We start from the raw sequence: 20,433 nt of genomic DNA, 5'->3' as shown, positions 1-20,433 counted from the left end.
GGCTTCACTTCCAAAACACACTCAGGGATGAAAACGAACAGAAGCACCATTAGATTTTCTTGGGTTTTCCATTGGAATATGACATATTTAACAGAAACTTTCGAACACAGCTTTCACCGCTCCCCATATAGTCAACAGTGCAAATAGTGGCACAGCAGCGTCATCTTGTTTTCCAATTAACAACCGAAAAAATTCATCAAAATTGAAAATATTGCTTTTTTGAGACGGGAAACTGCACTGATGTGAACTCTTTTAACATACTTTTAGAGCGTGAATCCCCACCCACCCCCCTATTGGCTACTACCATTTCAATTTTAACAAATACAGCGACCGAAACCACGAACGGCATTTTAAAAATATAGCGATTTAACATGTTTTTGAGCCCGATTTTTTCACTGTCTTTTATTTATTTATCCAAAAACCTAGATATTTCTAGGAAAATACATGATTTGGGTTCACAGTTCAACAAGGATGCTGATTGCGCTTCACACACATCTAGAAATTTCGCAAGTTGACGTATCTCTGGATTGTTAGCTAGTCAACACCTGTATGGTAATACACTTCTTTATTTGAACAGCTGCAATGGTATTTCGGTTATAAGTTCCACGGCAAAATTTTCTCCATTGAGACAAGCTCGCCAATTGTGCGCTATCTTGTGCCTATTTTCAATTAAATGGATACGCCGTCACTTTACTGCTCGGAAGAGCTCACTTTGCCTGGAATATTGTTTTGAATAGTGTAATTAGTATACATTGCATACATTAGATTGAATCAATTACTTTTTGGCATACGTTCTTTAATTGTGTGAGGCTGCCAAATCGTCGACGGGCGGTTTCTAAAGGAGGAAATCAGCTATGAGCTTGCGGATTCATCAATAAATGCAAAACTATTAAAAATTATGAAGATAGCCTGAAACCAAATTGTAAAGAAAATTTAATTTTAGTTTCCAGCACTTCGGTACAGGTATCATCGTCAACGTAGGCGCAGGTGATTTTTCCATGTTCATTGTATCAGGTCCACCAACTTCTACTAGATGAGTCAAGAGGAAATGAGGTTAACGAACAGAAAATTAACCATACAATTCAACTGATAAGAATACCATGATGCGTGGAAGTAAAATACACCACATCACAACTGTTAAAACTGTCAGAACTTTCACCACCCATGCAAAACATTTTCTGATTCATTAATGTTCATCACCTAGCCTATACCAAGAAAACCAAACACAATTAGTGCGGAAAATTTTGCTGATGAAGAGTTAACATATACCTGACAAATTTACTGCAGACCAGCAATTCCTGATGGACTCCCACACAACATTCCAGATAAACAAAACAGTAGTATTTCATAAACAAACATCTTGCAATAGTGGTAAATATAATGCAGTAACTGGTAAATACAACATCTCAAATGAATAACAAATGTGAACGGAACCATTCGAAAATGAAGTAAACAATTTCAAACATGAATTTGCACAAAAAGGATTTTAACTAAAAAACTACTAGAGAACGAAGTTTTCCCTTCAACCTTTTCCTAATTTTAAAATCAATTAAAGAAACATAATTGTTAAGCAAATCTCACTGTGTACCTTTATGTTGGTTGAATTTGGAAATGGCTTACTAGTTCTAATAAGTTTTTTTCTTTTACCCCAAATTTGCTTTCCGGGCAGCGCACTTCTAACCTTCTCTGCTGATCACAGTATCTGCATGACCCGCTGCAGAATTATCACTAGTGAAGAGGAAATCGGGTCACAGATACAAAGGGACCCAGGTACCCGTTTATTTTCTTTAAATACCATAACGCGTGAAATAAACGAATCCGAAGAGCTTCGGTAATCGTTCCAACTACCATAATTTTTTTCTGAATTCTTAATGTTTTGAAGTAGTAGTGGGCGCAGGCCGGGTTCTTCGAGTGATGTGATGTATTGAGGTACATCTTTTCCTGTAACCTAAAGCAAACCCAATAGATATTTTCAAATTATAAATACTGTTTCGAAAAATGCCTTACCTGGATTCGATGAAGAACAACTTTATCAAAATTGTTAAAGCTTTCCCCACAGACGATCCCACTTAAACAGTTCATTTTCATCGCATGTCACAGCTTCCGGAATATATTGTTCATGCGGCTTTCCGTTTTCCGTCAATTCACGAATAGATTCGTACAGCCTTTCGAGGTGTGGCCAACTTCATGACACTAGGGGTTAGACAATGAACACTGGAACATAAAATATTTTTTGTGAAGATACAATTGATGTTTACCTTGTAACACTTGCTGCCACCAATGACCAATCCTTAGGGAAAATCCCTTGCTACATGTCCCACTTCTTGGTTGGAAATGAACACTAAACTTTAGTAAAATAAAACTAGATATGAGTCTCATATTCACCTTATGACACCTACATGCTCGACTCCCACCTCCTCCTTGTGGGCATTACATGAAAAAATGTCCTTTTCCAAACTGTTTAATAACTATGGATTAGACAGACTAGAATGTACTAACCGGAATAGTATTTTTATTTTTCTTACCTCATGGCAAGTACGACTTCCACCACCTAATCTTTCGAAGACAACAAAATTTGTCCAACTCAAAATTATTCAAACATTAGTATCAGTTATTAATTATTATCTATTAGCGTACCTTGAAAAGCGTTGAAAAATGAGTAAATTAAACGCCAAAAATCGCCAAAGCCACGAGGTCAAGAAGCAAAATCGAGCGAGGAAGGTAGACTGCACGCGCTAAGCCAATCTACAAATATGCCTGAAAAAAAACTGCCTGATGAGCCACGGTTTAAGGCGCCTCTTGTGGACGCAAAGGTCATTACGAGAAATTTTATCCGCCACAAATTAAATGCTTTTTAAACAAGTTCAAAGTAATCATCCAAATCAAGATTTAACTTTTAAAAAAAGAAAAAAAGCGTAATACTTGGGGAAACACACTTTAATTTCTTGCTCCTTTCCTTTAGTTTCTTCCAAAACGAGTATGATGATTTTTCGTTAACTAAATTAACTAGAAATGTGACCTGTAGATGGCAATAGCAGTAAAACAGAAAAAGGCCAATATTTTTTATTTTTATTTTGGGTAAAACGGATTGCCATATTAGCATTTCAACTAGACTCTGTTTTTAAAAGCAAAACTTTAAGTTTATGGCAATCCGTTTTACCCCCCCCCCCAAAAAAAAAAAAATATCGGCCTTTTTTTTCTATTTCACTACTATCGCCATCTAACGGTGGGTAGCAGTAAAACAGAAAGTAAGGCCTTTTTTGGTGGGGGGGGGGGGGTTTGCCATGGATTGCCATACATTGCAGCAGACTTACCCATTCGCCAACCCAGGTGTGCATATGTCTTTCTTTGACAATTATTTTATTTTGCTACTATGTTTGGTAAACTGCAATTATGCTCAATATTTTTGTCTTTGCATTTTAGGTCTACTCTTAGATGATCTCTACCTGATCCTGTGTTCTAAAGTGATCTGCTTTCACAGCTACATTTCTGTGTTCTTTTCCGTTGGTCTATGGTTCTGAATTGAGGCCGGTATATCTATTATGCTAGTCATTAAGTACTATAGGGAAAAGAATAACTGAAGTTGATTGAGATCTATTCTGATGCTCCTGACATCCATCTCAACAGGTTTTTATTTGCTTTTCAACATCCCTTTCAAAGTGGTACATCTGGCTTTGATTAATATTACCATAAAGACTGCCGAAAATGGGTGTGGTACGAAAACCCAGATATGGCATGAGTTCAACATCAAACATGGATTAGGTACTTCTCGGTTTTTTGTCTATCGAAAAAGTATTTTTAATGCTATTATTTTGCATTCACAGAATTTTGGCGGGGTTCAAGTCAAGTCTGGAAGTGTTACAGGATGAAGAGTCTGCCTGTAGTTGAAAAAACACTGAGAGTGCATTACCGTTAAGGTATGAGGTAAAGTAATAGAGTAATGCAAATTGTCTAATGAGAAGTATCATCTTGTGTTAATGAATTCAGTACAACAGCAATCCTTTATATAGTTCTGTCACAGCTAGAAGCCTCAAATAATTCTGCTTCTCTGGCTATAGAACAACTTGTCCTTTACATTCAGAGTGTTGGTGTAACTGGGTACTTAAATGGCCCTAAAGATGTTTCACTTTGCTGCCATTGCAGTGATGAACATCATACATGGACTCTTTAGGTATGAAAGGAATTTTCTTCAAATAATTTTGAATTGATGACGAAGCATTTCTCCTCCTCTTTGCCAACCATGTCTAATCTACAAAAAAAATATTTATCCAATAGGAAAGGGTTTTCAAGTACTGGGAACACAACTATCAACAATGCAACATTCTATGGGTGCTAGTTTATCATTCAAGAGCCTTATACAATGATGTTAATCTGCAATTTGTATGTCCTTTCTCAAGCTTCCACCAGAAGTTGAATCTACGAGTCATGTAAGTTACATGAGCAACAATTGATATGCTTAATGGTGTTGTTTTTCTTTTCTCAATATAGGTTAATAGTAACATTGGATCTGAAAAGATTCTTGGTTGGGGCAAGACACTGAATAAATTGTAATGATTGGTTCGATGACATGACATTTCTATACTTCGTTCGGATTCCCCAGACGGTATTTGATATTTAAAAAATTGAAGTGTATATCTGGGCTCCCTTCCTTTCCGTAGCCCCGTTTCCCCTTGACTCATAATAAGCCCGTAGGGGTCATGCCCCTACTGTACGGTATATTTAAAAACAACATATACCGAGGTTTGGAGGGCTCTGGCCGGAAAGGGGACGTGGGGGTCCGCTTTTGACGGCAACTTTTGAAAGGGCTATTGTGCCTTTTTAAAGTTGCAAAAATTATTGTAATGTGCAGAGTAATGTCAATACAATTTATTTTTTTTAAAACAAAAATAGCAAAACTTGTGTTTTTAACTTTATTCTTACTATGTGGTTTTTTTGCCTTGCTTTTTTTTTTTTTTTTCACACATGTAGCCACAATGTATGTATTATCCTTGGTAATTGATACATACCTGAGAGCCTTATTTGTTTCGATTGAGCTTTCAATTTTGACTCATTAGGGAATTGAACACTGGATGTTTGGCACACCGCGCCGATGCTCTAACAATGAGCTATGAATCTTATGATGATATGTTGGCTTTTTTCATGTCACTTACGGACTTACATTTACACTTAGAATGAAATTGAAATGTAATATTCTTATGTACAATTATTCTGCTTTAATTTTCTACATCAACTGAGGTTTGAACCCAGGATAACATGTGTCGCACCTGAACGCTCTACCACAGAGCTATGGACCTTAAGAATCCAATAGACAGGTAAACATATAGTTGTGCAAGACTGCACAAACAGCCTAGACGATAACATAGTATATGGGATAATAAGAAAATTTAGATATATCTCGTGGCTCAATGATAGAGCATCGGCGTTGCACGCTGAATGTCTGGGGATCGGTTCCCATACGAGTAAAATAAAGTACAAATACAAAATTACATCAGAAAATATCCAGGCACGAACACGTTGTTTCTTGAATTTAAGTTGAAGAATTCAAAGAGTGTAATAAATAATAATTGAATAAATACAGTTAAACGATAAACCAATGAAACAATGCTTACCAACAAAAGTGGAGAAAACAATAAAGGTGAACTGAGCAAGCTAAAAAAAAAAAAAAAAGTTCTATATGTGTGAACACACAAATATTTTGCAAAAAATATTTCGGTAAAAATATTTCGGTAAAATACCTCGGTATATGTTATTTTTATATATACCGTACAGTAGGGGCATGACCCCCTACGGGCTTATTATGAGTCAAGGGGAAACGGGGCTACGGAAAGGAAGGGAGCCCAGATATGCACTTCAATTTTTAAATAATTAATACCATAATACGCGGGAATACACAGGCGACTGATGGAGGGAAATTCAATTCCGTACTTCAAATTATTATAACTTTTCGTCATAACATCCCAACCAGAAACCTTCGCAGGTTCACTATTGCTATTAATCTAAATTAGGAAAATAAGACATAGATAAGCATAAAACATTCTTGTTGATATAGCTTACATGGTACATAAATTCATCATCTGCCATATTCCTGTAGATGCCTGGCAGGAGCTGCTAAAAGGCTATGCAGTTGCAAATGATCACCATGGCCAAATCTTGAATACGAAAGTTTGGAAGAATTCTTCGAGTTGGCCACAGAGATCTTCCATGAGCTTTCCGATTGGACGTTCCATGTGCCATAAAAAACAGAAAGGTTCCAAAGTTGGTTGTTTTCATCACTAAACGTTAAAGTAATAAATGTACCTGGTCTCGGCAGTCTTGACAACAATTTCCATTATAACCTCATATCACCTCACTTTATGGAAAAAGAATTTGGTAGGCATCAGTTCAGAATAAAAATTGTTGCATTCAAATCTTTTGACAGGTGGGATTTAGGAATGTCTCCTTAGGGAGTGCAAACCACGATTTTCAAAACCATTAAATGCTGTTAGCCATTGAAAGATTGCTGGCTGACACAGGCATTCGTTTGGGACATGACTAATGAGCTGCTTCATGGATACAGCTCTTTTTTTTTAGTCCTCTCCAGGATGACATGAATTCTAGCATGTTCTAAACATGTATCAGCTTTTAGCAATATATCAATTAAAACAATTAAAATAGTACCACCTTTTAATGTTTTCGACTCCATGATTCATCTTTGTTGCAATTGGGAAGGCAAGGCAACTGATCTATGGTGATTTATTCATCACACTTGCCGTAACCGTTGTCCCAATGTATCAGCTTTTCTGTCAACAGTAGTTTGCTAATACGACATTGAAGATTAAAATTTGAAAACTAAACAACGATTAAAATTAGAAAACTAAACAAACTCAGCGGAAAAGCATTACGAGGGGGTAACATCTTGCATGTTGACGAAGAATCCTAGGTAAAACGAATTGCCATACTTAAGCAGAAAGTCGGGCTTATTTATTAGTCGAGCCAGAGTCATAGAAACCTGGTTGCTCCACGGTGTGTGTAAATGCCACAAGGATTTGCGGTGACTTGTGGTCGAATTCTGGCAGTTAAATAGCGAACCTAGCGGTTTTGGTGGAGTACTACATGGCCCCCAACCAATGAGCTATGTCCTGCCAAAATTTCGACAGCCAATCAGACCCGCCAAACGAAGGGGAAGTACTTAGTACTTCACTCCAGCGGTTTGTACTTAGAGTAGTCGGATGGCCAAGTCAAGCGTGTCTTTTTCAAGCATGGCCTACTATAATAACGGCCTGTCGGCGCGCAATACTTCTTGCGCAAACAAGTTAATTGTCAGAGAGGCTTAATAGATATAATACTAATATAAAATAACGTAATATAAAATTTTAATACAGAATTGAAATGAGTGGAAAAACAGTAGAAAGTGGAACCTAGCGCAGCGCGTGGCCAGCATACTTTAAGAAATGGAAAAAAGAAAATGCAGCGATTTGATTCGAACTCGGGTCTCCCTCACTGCAATCGGAGGTGCTATCCACTAGGCCTTTCAACTAAAATTGTATGTCGTTTCCTTATGGTTTTCCTTTTGGATGTCAGGATGTCTCTAATTCTAGTCAACAGATGGCTCTTCGTCGCTGCCAGCTCCGCCCACAAAATCGCTGAAATTTCGACCACATGTCACAGCAAATCCTTGTGGCATTTACACACAGCGTAGAGCAACCAGGTTTCTATGACTCTGGTCGGGCTTTAAAGAATTTTCGGAAAAAGTTGACGCTCACCAGAATTGGTTGAATGTCACAGGATATACTCAAAATTGAATGCTGAGTCCGGGAAAATTGCTATTTTTTTCATGAAGTTAATCGTTTTTGAAATAAACCGAATATTTGCCGGAATGCTAGCGCGCCAGTACGCTACAGCGATAGCGAGGTGCTGCAGAAATATTCGGTTGCCAAATATTGTTGCCAAATCGAAGTCAACATGCTTTGTTGTATATGGCAACTATGGTTAACTGACAGTAGTTTGTTATTTTCTCAATTGATATTTTACTTTTAAAAGCAATATGTATATATATACGTTCTTGTCATTGAAAAATAAAATAATATATATATATATCCCCTTTTTTTGAAAAGTTTTGCCTTCAAAAGATTTATTTGGATTTATTGGTAGGTAAAATAAAGATTAAACATCCTGTTAAGTAAAATAAACAATGGCTCCTTTGATGCAGAATCTTTTGATCCAAAACTATCCTGAGGTATTATATACATATTTTTTGAAAATGTTTCTGAAGGCTTTCAGCTGTTTTTATATTAACATATTCTGTTTATAGGAATTTGATGGAGCTCTTGATTTTATTTCAATGTCACATGCTACTTTAGCAAGTGTGAAACCCTGTTAGCTGGCGGTTGCAATGATAGAAAAATAGTCGTCTATGATTTCTTTACAAGAGGAACAGTGAAGATCACTGTACTGATGATTCATCAGTACTCATCTACAGCCAGTCTGTTCACTATGGTAATAAAAATTGCAATGGAATTACCGTTTTTTTGTTGCCTAAACCACTTGTTTCTGTTAGCTGGTCAAGGTGTAGAACACAAATTTTAAGTGCATCTGCAGACAGCACCATAGCTATTTGGGAAGTTCACCTTGGAAAATGTAACCAAAGGTACAGGTTTTCTTCACCAATTCTAAAAGTTCAGTTTCACCCAAGGAAAGCTGACACTTTTCTAGTTTGTCCCATGAGACATGCAGCTGTACTTGTTGAATTAGAAGAAAATCACAAGTTACCCTTAGATGAAGGTAAACTGACATAACAGAAATCTGTATGATGAAGCTCATCTGTTTGTTTCATTTGATAGAAGATGTCAGTATATTTATACTGGTACTGGGTTCATCCTGGGACTGTGTGCCACATCACTAGAAGTTAATTTTCACCTGTTTTTCGGTTCCGAGGTACGAGCAGCTAAGAATTAAAAACTAAAGCCAGATTTAGTACTGATGATTGTCAAATAGGATTTTTATCTTTTAGAGAATTTATACTGTTCAAAGACTTGCCGAGCTGGTTACTGGCAACGTATTGAAATACAATAGCGATATTGTAACAAACGGAAATCCAAAAAATAAAATTTTAAACGGCTCTTAAAAAAGGCCTCGGCTTGTTTATTGAATCGAGAGCTTCCCGAGGAATTTAAATGAGGGTATTTGTTTTTTTTACCACATTGAGAATACACTTTCGAGAATACAGAGAAAAAATTGATCCACTTTTCTTTTCCCAATATCGACATGGTTATCTCCTTTTGTTTGAACGGATGCACAAACAAAACCGATACTCATGTTCAAAAATAGCTGAAAGAGGAGTTAAGTAAAATCGTAATGGAGAAATAAAGATGACCAAGAAACGTAAAGCGAAAACAGGCACGATACACTTTTTGTCACTACCTAAACCTTTTTTTCGGGATTTTTTTTATTGGTAGCTGTTTGGGTGGGGAGATTTTTTTGGGAACAAATTTGTATGGTTTGTTTGCTGATACCAATGCGTCCATGTTGGATAAGGATAGAAACACAACACATCCACTGTTGATGAACCTCCCGAATCTACACAGCAGCATGAGTTAGAACCGTTTACAGAAAATGATAGATTGGAGGATTGAGAGGACAAATTATACGATAGAAAATTGCAACAAAAAGAGAAGGCATGGGAGAAAGCGAACATTTAAGGAGACCGATTATTACACGTCAGCAAGGGAAGTGTGAAGGTGGTTGAATTCTGTACGATCCCAAATGAAATCCAGACACGAGTGCTGCGACTAGAACCCGGGGACGTGTGATTTTCCTTTTAAATTCTACGTGAAAAAGGAGTAACCGAGGATGTCGACACAAAGGTTGCCCATCACCGAAGCTGGAATCACGTTTATAGCCACCACGTATTAGTGTTCACTTAATGTTTTGATAGTTTTTAACCTGTTGGCAAAATAGCCAAAGTGGTAATGCCTTCTTCTCCACTACAAAAAGAAAGATGTTAGTCGTTTCTCGTCCGATACCCGACACCATCAAGACACTGTGTTCTGACCTTTTTTTTTGTCCTTTTTTCGTTCCTTTTTTTTACGGAAGTGACAAAACATTGTGCTACTGATGGGGATTGTTTGTTTTTTTTTAAAAAAAGAATGACACACCCATGCGAATATGTACATTGCGACTGAAAGTCCAATTAAAGTTAGTAGAATGAGACAGTGGGGTCAGAGCGAGCGAGCGAGATAAACCAAGATGGTACGATTGGTACGGGTTTGGTGTATCAAAAAAACGCAAAGAAAAAAAAAAAAAAAAAAAAAGGACGAAAAAAACTTATAGGTTAAATTAACGTAGTGGAGAGAAAATTCTGCTCGAGGACGAAGAAAATGAATGGGAAAATTAAAAGGTTTGCAAGAAAAACGGCCTTCCTTCTTTATTGACGACGGGTCATGTATCCACCACGTCCACCGCTACCCATTCCACGTCCACCACCTCCACCACTTCCTCCCTCGCGTGGTGGGCCGCTGTTCATGCCCATACCCATAGGACCCATCGGACGTCCTCCCCTGCCAGGACCTCCCATGCCACCTCCGCGATTCATGGAGCCACCGCGCTGACCGTCACGTGGACCTGATGAGTTTGATGGACCTCCGCGGCGCTTTGGTTCGACATTTAGCCGGTGATCACCATTCAGCATCGGCTAATACAAATCAATAAATATGTTTGACATCCCACATTACCTTCGCCATTTGAAAAGAACAGTTTTACCTTATCGGCAAGCGCAGCTTCAGCGGCCTTCGGTGAATCGAACACTACAAAGGCGTAAAGCGGAGCCCTTCCACCAGCAGCTCTCACACCGTTCTTGCCATGGATTCTAACATCAAGTACGGGGCCGAAACGCTCAAACAGTTCCTATTGGGACAACCGTTAGTTATTGCTATTTATTTCAAGATAAATGAAATACCTTGAGGGCCTCCTCGGTAGTTACGTGGGGAATGTTTCCGACGAACACTTGAAGATTATCGTCGTATCGACGGAATTCACGATCCTTCTCGCGCTGATATCCGTCCCCATTTGGTTGTTTCCACTCACCAATTTCTTCTGTTGAATCGCGAGAAGGAGCACGGTTATCTGACCATCGTTCACCTTTGTCACCTACCATAACCTGACATTAAAATCAAAAATCTCAGGTTTAGTATGTTTTATCTTGCCTCGGTCTTGGTCACGATCTCTGTTGTGGTAAGATCCGGGGCCCGATCCGGTACGTCCGTTTCCCATCATTGCAGGACGAGCGGTGCGTTGTTGATAGTTGTTTCTTTGGGGTTGTGAAGGTCCAGTAGCAGCAAAGTTTTCGTTGCCATTGGTAGTTGTAGGAGCTGTGGTAATTTCCGTGTTGGTCTTTATCACACATACAAAATAAAAAGGCTCAAAATTATACTTTTATTCGTTAATTACGCAATTTTTCAGTTACCGATGCAGCAGGCGTAGAGTTAGAGCTACTTGTGGTGCTCTTGGTAGACCCAAATGGAGGTACGGTTGAAGGTAAACCAGTCGTTGTTCCATTATAGGCGCCAGGATTCTTGAATAAATTGGCGAAGGTTTTCGGTTCAGAGGGGGCCTGCCAAATCACAAAGGATAATCGATTGAACACGAAAAGATTTAAATATTAACAAACCGATGGATTTGAAGGAGCTACGACATCAGGAGCACGTTTAGGAGGTGCTGGCTCGGGAACAGAAGGTGGCTCAGGCTCTCGAACCAGTTCCGTAACAGCTTCAAACTTCTCCGGCTGCGGTGCCACTACGGTAGGAGGAGTTGCAACCTTTTCTGGTCGCGAGACCTGTTGTACGGGTTCTGGTTGATGAGCAGGTACAGCCGTGTATGTGGTAGCGGATGGTGTAGTTCTTTGGCGGATGTCTTCTTCGGGATGTTGATCAGAACCGTTCACTCCCACTGATTGCCCAGTAGTCGGTTCCGGTTGTTGGACCGATGGCTGAGGAACAGGAGCGGGAGGTGTAACAGAAGCAGCATTAACTTCGACCTGCCGTTGAGAACAATAATCAACCTTTCCACTTCAAGAAAATCTATTTGCCAGGTATACCGGGGTTGGACGCGGCTGTTGCACTTCGTTTTCGTTTTCAACTGGACGTTCGTCAACACACTCCTCATCGTCAAAAAAAGCATCGTCCTAAAATAGAAACGTTCAATGTACAACTGAAGTACTCCTAAGAACATTCTTCCCGACATACTTGGTAGCGAAAGATGTCGTTGCGTACGTAGTACTTTTTGGCGGACTGAGGAGCCAACACGAACGTTTGCACGAAACGACGCATTGGCTGGCCATTGTTCGATAACTCACCAGAAACCTTCAGAAGCAGGTTTATTCAATTACAAATGTAAGATAATTTTGCAATAAAAAATTTTTCTGTTTGTACGAATACCTGAACCACAACTCCATTTTCCAGAGTACGATGAGAGTCAACCAACAGAATCTTGGCTTTGCAATCATGGAAGTCCAGCTCCATTATCTTTTGATGGATTTGTTGCTGGCCATGAACCTCTTCAGGCAAACGCTCCTTTAAACCACCATGGACAAATGATGAATCATGATTGTAGAACCTAGGCAATGATCAAAAGCCATTATCAGTAATAGTCACTCTAGAACATTCTTCATTCTATACCTATGCAAATGTAAAGGGGCCTTGTTGAGAAGGGTGTAGTACTGACGCACAAACTCCCTTCCCACACATTGTGGGCTTGGAACTGCCTCCATGACCATGCTGATTTTTCTCAGGGAATTGAGTTTTCAATAGAAAATGAAGTTTAAAGTGGGAAGATCAGGATGGTTTACTGAAGTCTAGTAACTTCAATTGAACCTACAGAAAAAATATATACCATTAATTTTCCAGACTTGAGATAACACAAAAGAACTAAATGTAATACTGAGGCAACTCTTATCACTGTCACTTTTACTATGAAAAACGGCGTCAGATAAGAAATTATTTCTAATAAGCACTAAAGATTTAACGCAGAATATAATGAAATCTACTGCTTTGTTAGGGTTTCAAGTAACTGAAACCTAAAAGAAAAGTTCACACGACCAAAGAAAAAAGGAATGTCAAGACAACGAACGAACAACGAGGTAGTATCTCTCCTCGCGCTGTGGGAGTTCAAAAACTTCTACCAGATTTGAGATTCAATTTTCAAAATTTTAAACACTACTCAGAAAATACAAACGCAACAATCAATGCAAACTCGAAAGAAGTTTTATTTATTCAAATAACTTTAGACAACATTTCCTAAATTAAAATATAAGTTACCTTTTTTTACCCGTAACAAGCAATTCGTACGCGGCAACACATGCAACTATGCACTGACCAATGCGTTCTTTCTACCTCGCTTCCCTCTACCCTCTCCTTGCTATATCTAAGTTTCGGCTTAGGACCGCTTGGAGCCGCTTCGGGCAGCGTTTCTCGATCTCCTAAAATGAATTATAAATTTATCTTTGCTTTTGCAATTTTGCTACAGCAGTTATGTGAAAATTACATAACCATTTTATAAAAATGTTTTTCTTAGTGAATAATTTTTTCCCCTTTTCTTTCATATTTTTTAAGTTTGCAAGGATTTATGAGTCATACCCTCATTTGCCAAGGGTAGTATACTCCTAGTCAAGGGTAACAAAAACAGTCCTAACATTTTTTCATAGCTTTGACGCGGAGTTGTACAGTTTGAATACATACAGTACGTTGCAAGAAAACTTTAATCAATTCATAGACACCGGAATTCTCAAGGCCCTGGTAATAACCAAAGAAAGCGATATACTGAAAAGCAACTGCAGAATTTAAACAAAAATGTATTTAATATAACAGTTAAACATCAATTAGAACAACAACAAAAAAAAAACAGACCGTCAAGATATTTAAACACAAAAAGAGAGTGAGGAAATACAAACAAAAAAAACTTTCTCTCTTAAAACGTAGGTTTAGATGAGCTTTCGCTTCGAGTATTTTCTTTAGGTAGTTGGAATTCAATCCACGCTATTTGCACGCGATTTTAACACCATTTTACCTGTATGTTTTGACCTATACAATCTTTACCACAATATCAGTATTCAGCATTTTCTTGATATCTTAGCATTCCTTAAAAAATGCTAGAAGTTTGACCCCTAAGAATTCAGATGGCCTGGATACAGCAAAGTTAGAATCTACTTATGACAAATATAACACAGATACGAGGAGCAGGAAAATATCACATTAAAAGGGGAACAACTTTAGTCCATTTCTTCATATTGTCTTTGTCTTTTTGCAGGACCTGGCATTTCTTCCTCATTTTCTCCAAGTATGTCTGACGGAATACTTACTAATCTATAAGAAGAAAAAAAAAAACCAGGTGGTAATTAAAAGTAATGCGTAAAAAAGAATTCATTTTACGACGCATACCCTAAAATAGATGTATTAGGAGGGACTGGCGCCACATCACCATTTTGGCTCGCTTTAGTAAAAGCGTTGTCGAATGCTCCAATGACACGACGGGCGTTTTCCAATGTGAAACACAATGGTGGAGTCATTGCGATTACATTACGTTCTTCCCCTTGGGTAGCTACAATAACCTTTTGCTCCTTCAACCTATGGCGTGCATAAGAAAATATGGAATAAAAAAACATACAATACAATGAAGGGTTGTATAATGCCCGCAAGCTAGAAGGAATTCAGGTTTGCTTGATGCTTAGGTTTGTCAATATGTCAAGTTTTATAGACCGACTTACAGGTAAAGTACGCGATTGGCAAAATTTGTTGCTGGTTTCATATCTGGACGGCCACAAACTACTTCCATGCCAACACAAAGACCCACCCCACGAACGTCCCCGATGGTAGGATGTTTCGACATCAACCCCCTTAGCCCTTCCAGAAGAAATTTTCCGACCATTTTAGCGGAATACATCAGCTTTTCGTTGATAATGACTTCCAGAACTGCTTTACCAATGGCGCATGCCAAGGGATTGCCACCGTACTAAAAAAATAGTTGAATTTGATAGTAATTGCTAATCCAGGTAAATAAAACTTATTGTAAACGGGCGTACTGTAGACATATACTCTGGTAAACTGTTAGCAATTTCACGAGTTGTAACAACGGCAGCCATGGGAAATCCATTTCCTTGTGATTTTCCAAACGCAAGAATATCCGGCACAACACCATATCCCTAGAATGGGAGTAGCATCGGTGGTGGTATACATAACTTTCACGTTACAATTTCTCAAAAATGCCTACCTGAAACGCCCAGAAGTCTCCTCCGAGGCGGCCTAAGCCTGTCTGCACTTCATCGGCAATGCAAACCCCTCCTTGATTTCGAACCATCCTACATGGGCCAAATTAGAATTAGCAAAACCAAGATCAGCAGCTTATTCTAAAGGAAAGCACGAGAACTCACTGATATACAGTTTTGAAATAGTTAGGGGGCGGTATAACTACTCCAGCTGCAGCGACGACAATTTCCGAAATGAAAACACCGATTGGTGTACCATTTTGCGAAGCTTTATGTATGACTTTCTGAGCCTCATTGCAAAATTCGGATTGGTCTGTAGAAGAAATAAACTTTAAGGTTCAATCAAATCTTTTTAGAACAAAGGAAAAAATAATAACAAATTCATACCATTTTCAATATTGTTGTCTTTATTGTTACTAGTTCTCGGAAGTGGGATGACGTGAACGAAATCTTTTTTTCCCTGAGGCAATCTTTTAAATGATTTGCTGCTTATATCCACCAAACTGGAAATATTTCCATGGTAGCTACTGCAAATATTAAAAAAATTTTAAACCAAAATCTTGAAAAAGTGAACATAACGACATAAGGAATGACAAACCAACCTCTCAAAGACAGCTACGTCGTGTCTTTTAGTATATAGGCGGCCAAGCCTGAGCGCGAGGTCGTTAGCCTCCGACCTTATAATAATAACAAAAATATTATGATAACTAATTGAACTTATACGATCAACCAACACATCCCACAGAAGCTTACCCTGAATTCACAAGGTAGACGACTGAGAGGGATTCTGGTAAGATGTCCATTAGCTTCTTCATGTATTGTGAATATGTGTCATTTAGAAATCCCTGGGTAGTCCATAGTTTCAGCATCTGTGCATGGCCTGCCGCAACTACATGAGGATGACAATGACCCACTGCAAATGGAAGTAAAACTGAATTTTAAAAACTCAACACTGAACATGATAGTGTGTTGAACTCAAGTTCAAGAGTTTGCCAATAAAATCAGAGTTCATAAAAAGAAAAATAGTTTACCATGGGCACTGCTGCTAACACAGTCGAGGAACTCATTTCCCAAATCATCATAAATGTACTGCTTGGATGCTCTTACAACTTTGACTTCACTGTCAGCAAAATGCACCTGACACCAACTAGAATAAGGAAAATAAAGTGATGTAAGTAATTATAAAAAATGAACAAGGTAAATCAATAGACAGTTACGCAAAGTCCATGACATTGAATTACAACAAGTCGTTAAATAATACATACTTGTCAGATGGCGTAGAAAACTGATGGCGAGCCTGCATCATAACTGACCTGAAAGTACAGCCACAAATCAAAGTAATGTCAAAACGAGTGGTTGCTTTTATACCAGGCTTACTTGTCATTGAACTTTTCAAGATAAAAAAAAAGTCAAAGTGTTTGCACATATTATCCAAGAAGGTCATGCAAATGCGACGTGACGGTCTTCGGAAGCAAAACCGATGCAATCGTTTCTGACGAGTGTTGCCTTGGCTACGGAGAAAACGTCATCGTCTGGTAACTAAGAGAAACCTAATGATAGACATTATTTCCTATAACTTCAACGTTTGTTGAATTCCATTCTGCCTTTGGGAGGATTGGGGCGAATTTCTTAATTGAAATTTCCTCTGGGGGACACTACCGACCGCAATGTCCTGCACTACGTGACTTACAGAATACTGTATTGAAAGCTTTTCTAGTATATTATTACAAAGTGAAGAGAAAAAGGTGTCTGTAAATTGATTCTTTTTTTTTTACTTCAAAAATCGTAGGAAGTCCGAATTGCAGAGGAAAGTGGGAACGATGATAGAGTGGATTTGAAGATGTCGCCTATCGAACCATGCAGCGAGAAGAAGGACTCTTGTCATATTAAAATAGAATCTCTAAATAAGCGTAGGACAAGGGAAACTAGAGAAACACTATGAGAATAAAAACAAAACAAAAAAAATCCCCTTTTTTCTGGATTAACATTTCAAACAGTAGCCTTAGTCCTGCATAAAAGATGATTGGATAGCCAGAGATAGCCAACCAGACGGAATCATAATGTAACTCCCGCATTCAATCGTGAATGCTGTACAAGATGTTTCTACCGCCCATTTCTCTTCGATTCTTTTTTCTCTCTTTTTAAAAATCGTAAAATAAACAAATAAAATTGCGGAAGACATTCATGCCGATTCCACCTGATATCGTCACATGGGCAGATTGGTGGGCAGAAATAAATGGCTAGCAACAGGGAAATCAAGTTGGTCCATGCCAATTCGATATGTGATGGGGTAGAGTAAAAAGAAAAAAAAAAAAAAACATGTGATGGGTGTCGGACCGAAATGGCGATCATATAAGTACAGCAGATCGTCGTTGCATATCTAGCGGCAGTACATTGCAAACGAAAAGCGAACTGGAGGTCTCAGCTGTTAGGTGACTCGTTCTTATGACGGCGTTGTGGAACCAGCAGCAAAATGAGAAGGGGGGGGGAAGCTTTCTGCATTATTAAATAGTGCACGAGCTGTAAAGGCGTCTTGCTCCACTGCATTATCAATGCGCTCGCAAACCATTTTTCCATCACTTATCTGCTGTGGCAAGACTTAAAGTGAGCACACACCATCACTTTGTATACAACCAGCAGTCATTTTATTGCGGCAGGCACGTCGCTTTTCTCAACTCGGACGCTACTCCAACGTCTATGGCTTATTCATTGGCATCCTAAAAACCTATGCTGTGTTCAACTATTAGACTTGCTTCTTTCCTTTGCTACCTAAAACATCACGCATTTATTGTTAGGAGGAGCTAAAATGCGCAAACGATAATGAATTGTTCCTAATCCTCGTGGAACGTCACAATGTCGCCGGAGACCTGCTCTATATTGATAATGACATGGAGGGGTTTGATCATGCTTTTGATTCGATTAAGCCCATTTCCCCAAGATTTTTTGTGTGTTGTTGTTGCTACACATTACAGCTCAATAACACAACATTTATATTCAGGGAGAAATAGATTCGTTTTTAGCTATGAGGTCGTTAAGTACAATTAATCTTGAATATTTGACTTGTTCTCCATTTGGCTTTATCCATTTCAATCTGTTTCGCTTGATATTTGAGCTACCGCGTGGTATAAACAGGTTGTTGACATGCAAAATCAGGCCAAGATCATTCTCGTACGCATTAAAAAATCATGAAAGAAATGAGAAGAACAAAGCCACAATGACAATGGGATATCCTACCTTCTAGCGGGCTACCGGATTAGCATAAGGAAGCGTACGAAGAATTTGTCCCGAATTAAGATTTTCTTTTTCTTATGCCCAACTACAAAATCCCCGCAAAAAGGATTTCAAAACTTGTGTGTGTGTGTGTTTAAATCAAGTTGAGAAAACGAAAGCGAAGTGGACGGGAATAGTGCTGCGGCCAGCAAGCATTTTAGATCTTTACTGGGCAAAAATGGAAGTGCGCATCAAATAAATCAGAGGCTTCTTAAAATTTGTATAAAAACATGGCGGTAAGCTAGAAAAGTGAAGCATAAGCAATGGTTGATAGACGTTGAGAAATCATCCGTCACGATTGCTACAGCTCTGCATAGGCTATCAAATCATTTGCATAGTGTACCGCACATCTACTATGCACCGTATTGGATACGGGGGTGGTCTAATCTAATTCAACGTACCAATGTAATACCTTACGTTTATGTATGATCCGCTCCGATCTTTCCCTTGCGTACTGCCTTGCCCGCCTTGCATATCAAACTAAAAATCCTAAAAATAGGATTTTGCGACCTGAAAAGAAAGTGAAAGAAAAAAGATTTAAGAAAAAAAAAACACCCACAACATTTCTTCAATTTATTTAACTGTTTTACTTTTGGTTACCGCAAAACAGAATTTAATTCTAACAGAAATTTCAGCATTTTTGCAAAATAAAAAGCGGGCAGTCGTGTGTAGGTAGTACTGGTGCACCCAATTCCACGTAGCATGTAATACTAATATCAATCGAGAAGTAATCAACATGCCTGTCATCTGCCATCAGCGGATTACGCGCCATAGTCTTAAACTTTACGTCCGCGTACGCACAACACAACGTTTAATACATTTCTTATTCGTCAGTAAAAAGACATGGAATTATTAGCAAATTACTTGTTCGGGTATTTCAAAATGTAGACATGCAAGACCCAACTGACGATTCATTAAAATATATCCGCCAGTTTTGTTTCGAGTTGGACATGCCATCACGCAGAAAAGATCAGCTTTTTGGGCGGCCCTACGTGTAACTAGCAGCCAAAATATAAAACAAATGATGCTCCGGGGGAATGAAGACGACATGTACACACCGATCTTGTTGACACAAAATCGAAATGCGCGCAATAAAATGAAGTAGGAACAAATCGGAGAATCGAATCGGGTGGATATCTTAGCCATTAGCTGGATGCAAACGGGACACGAGCACGCCATTGCGGCATACCATCGTTCTTGCCACGCTCAACCGACCGCCAAAACAAATAATTCAAGCATGAAAATAGAAACTCATCGTTTGTAATGAGAAAGGTGGAAGCTATTAAAGTGGTACGATTACCGTTGTACCTATTGGAATGGCGTAGTAGATTTGCGTTAAAATACAAGGAGAAGAAGAAGAAGATTCCCAGTAGGTCACTCTCAAACAATTCCTTGGGCGGAACGATTTTCATTCGGGCTAATCATTAAGCGCTCTGTTGGGTGTACAATTGTCTATCAGTTAGAAAACGATTCCCTCGATCATATAAATCTGCATACGTTTTTAAGCGTTCCATCAAAAAGACGAACGTGAACCTTTAACGAATCCAACTAACGTACACAGGCCTAGCGTTATAAAAGGGAAAAGAGAGATTGATTGGACCGTGCCAATTCATTGCTGATTAAAATCTTTTGTACTAGATGCTAATTTCATTTTCTTTCGTGGCTTTTGTTCTGCAAAGGAAACTCTTTTTTCAACGCCTGCGTCTCAGAGACTTAATAAAAAAAAAAGAGGGTGGAATAAAATGGTAAATGAAGTCGTGAATATTCAAAGAGAGCAGTCGACTTAAATTCTCTCTTCTACAAGAGCTCACTGATTATTAATAACACTAACCCCCAGATCGACTTATTAACCCGAAGTTTCAATTCGTTGGAGCAGTTCAACACCGCTGTTTTATGAAAGACGAAAACTGAATCGGAAGCCGGAATCAGGG

The 20,433-nt window shown here is 38.6% G+C and overlaps 2 protein-coding genes and 3 long non-coding RNA genes across 7 annotated transcripts; 2 read left to right on the top strand and 3 right to left on the bottom strand.

Moving 5' to 3' along the window:
- Nucleotides 1-1,124: 1,124 nt before the first annotated feature.
- On the bottom strand, nucleotides 1,125-2,745 carry LOC130698255 (uncharacterized). Of its 2 annotated transcripts, none has more exons than XR_009003226.2 (8): nucleotides 2,638-2,745; nucleotides 2,526-2,551; nucleotides 2,386-2,468; nucleotides 2,259-2,323; nucleotides 2,008-2,193; nucleotides 1,796-1,948; nucleotides 1,270-1,728; nucleotides 1,125-1,205 (listed from the first exon to the last, which is right to left on the bottom strand). It is a non-coding gene; the product is annotated as an uncharacterized LOC130698255 (long non-coding RNA). The 2 variants fall into 2 exon arrangements; XR_009003227.2 differs by having other exon boundaries at nucleotides 2,386-2,457; nucleotides 2,638-2,714.
- Nucleotides 2,746-3,534: 789 nt separating this feature from the next.
- Nucleotides 3,535-4,400, top strand: LOC130698253 (uncharacterized). Its single transcript, XR_009421966.1, has 3 exons — nucleotides 3,535-3,762; nucleotides 3,825-4,171; nucleotides 4,276-4,400. It is a non-coding gene; the product is annotated as an uncharacterized LOC130698253 (long non-coding RNA).
- A 3,609-nt stretch (nucleotides 4,401-8,009) lies between these two features.
- LOC130698252 (uncharacterized) lies at nucleotides 8,010-9,188 on the top strand. The gene is made up of 5 exons (XR_009003222.1): nucleotides 8,010-8,126; nucleotides 8,189-8,215; nucleotides 8,291-8,475; nucleotides 8,537-8,760; nucleotides 8,820-9,188. It is a non-coding gene; the product is annotated as an uncharacterized LOC130698252 (long non-coding RNA).
- Nucleotides 9,189-9,488: 300 nt separating this feature from the next.
- On the bottom strand, nucleotides 9,489-13,407 carry LOC130698248 (ras GTPase-activating protein-binding protein 2-like). Its single transcript, XM_057521001.2, has 11 exons — nucleotides 13,290-13,407; nucleotides 12,651-12,845; nucleotides 12,411-12,588; nucleotides 12,219-12,335; nucleotides 12,071-12,157; nucleotides 11,645-12,010; nucleotides 11,441-11,587; nucleotides 11,181-11,367; nucleotides 10,934-11,124; nucleotides 10,738-10,881; nucleotides 9,489-10,669 (listed from the first exon to the last, which is right to left on the bottom strand). The coding sequence occupies exons 2-11, from the start codon at nucleotides 12,746-12,748 to the stop codon at nucleotides 10,403-10,405; spliced, it is 1,782 nt and encodes a 593-aa protein (XP_057376984.1). The 5' UTR covers nucleotides 12,749-12,845; nucleotides 13,290-13,407; the 3' UTR covers nucleotides 9,489-10,402.
- Nucleotides 13,408-13,868: 461 nt separating this feature from the next.
- LOC130698236 (5-phosphohydroxy-L-lysine phospho-lyase-like) lies at nucleotides 13,869-16,716 on the bottom strand. Of its 2 annotated transcripts, XM_057520985.2 has the most exons (12): nucleotides 16,610-16,716; nucleotides 16,498-16,545; nucleotides 16,264-16,379; nucleotides 15,986-16,145; nucleotides 15,835-15,909; nucleotides 15,620-15,759; nucleotides 15,398-15,545; nucleotides 15,238-15,325; nucleotides 15,050-15,169; nucleotides 14,735-14,979; nucleotides 14,409-14,594; nucleotides 13,869-14,333 (listed from the first exon to the last, which is right to left on the bottom strand). In XM_057520985.2, the coding sequence occupies exons 2-12, from the start codon at nucleotides 16,536-16,538 to the stop codon at nucleotides 14,240-14,242; spliced, it is 1,413 nt and encodes a 470-aa protein (XP_057376968.1). In that variant the 5' UTR covers nucleotides 16,539-16,545; nucleotides 16,610-16,716; the 3' UTR covers nucleotides 13,869-14,239. The 2 variants fall into 2 exon arrangements, with proteins under 2 accessions (XP_057376968.1, XP_057376967.1); XM_057520984.2 differs by having other exon boundaries at nucleotides 16,498-16,633.
- Nucleotides 16,717-20,433: the final 3,717 nt, after the last annotated feature.

Source organism: Daphnia carinata, chromosome 10 (genome assembly GCF_022539665.2).
Source record: "Daphnia carinata strain CSIRO-1 chromosome 10, CSIRO_AGI_Dcar_HiC_V3, whole genome shotgun sequence".
Lineage (NCBI taxonomy): Eukaryota > Metazoa > Arthropoda > Branchiopoda > Diplostraca > Daphniidae > Daphnia > Daphnia carinata.
Note: the sequence above shows the minus strand (reverse complement) of the source record. Positions and strands in the feature narration are given on the sequence as shown.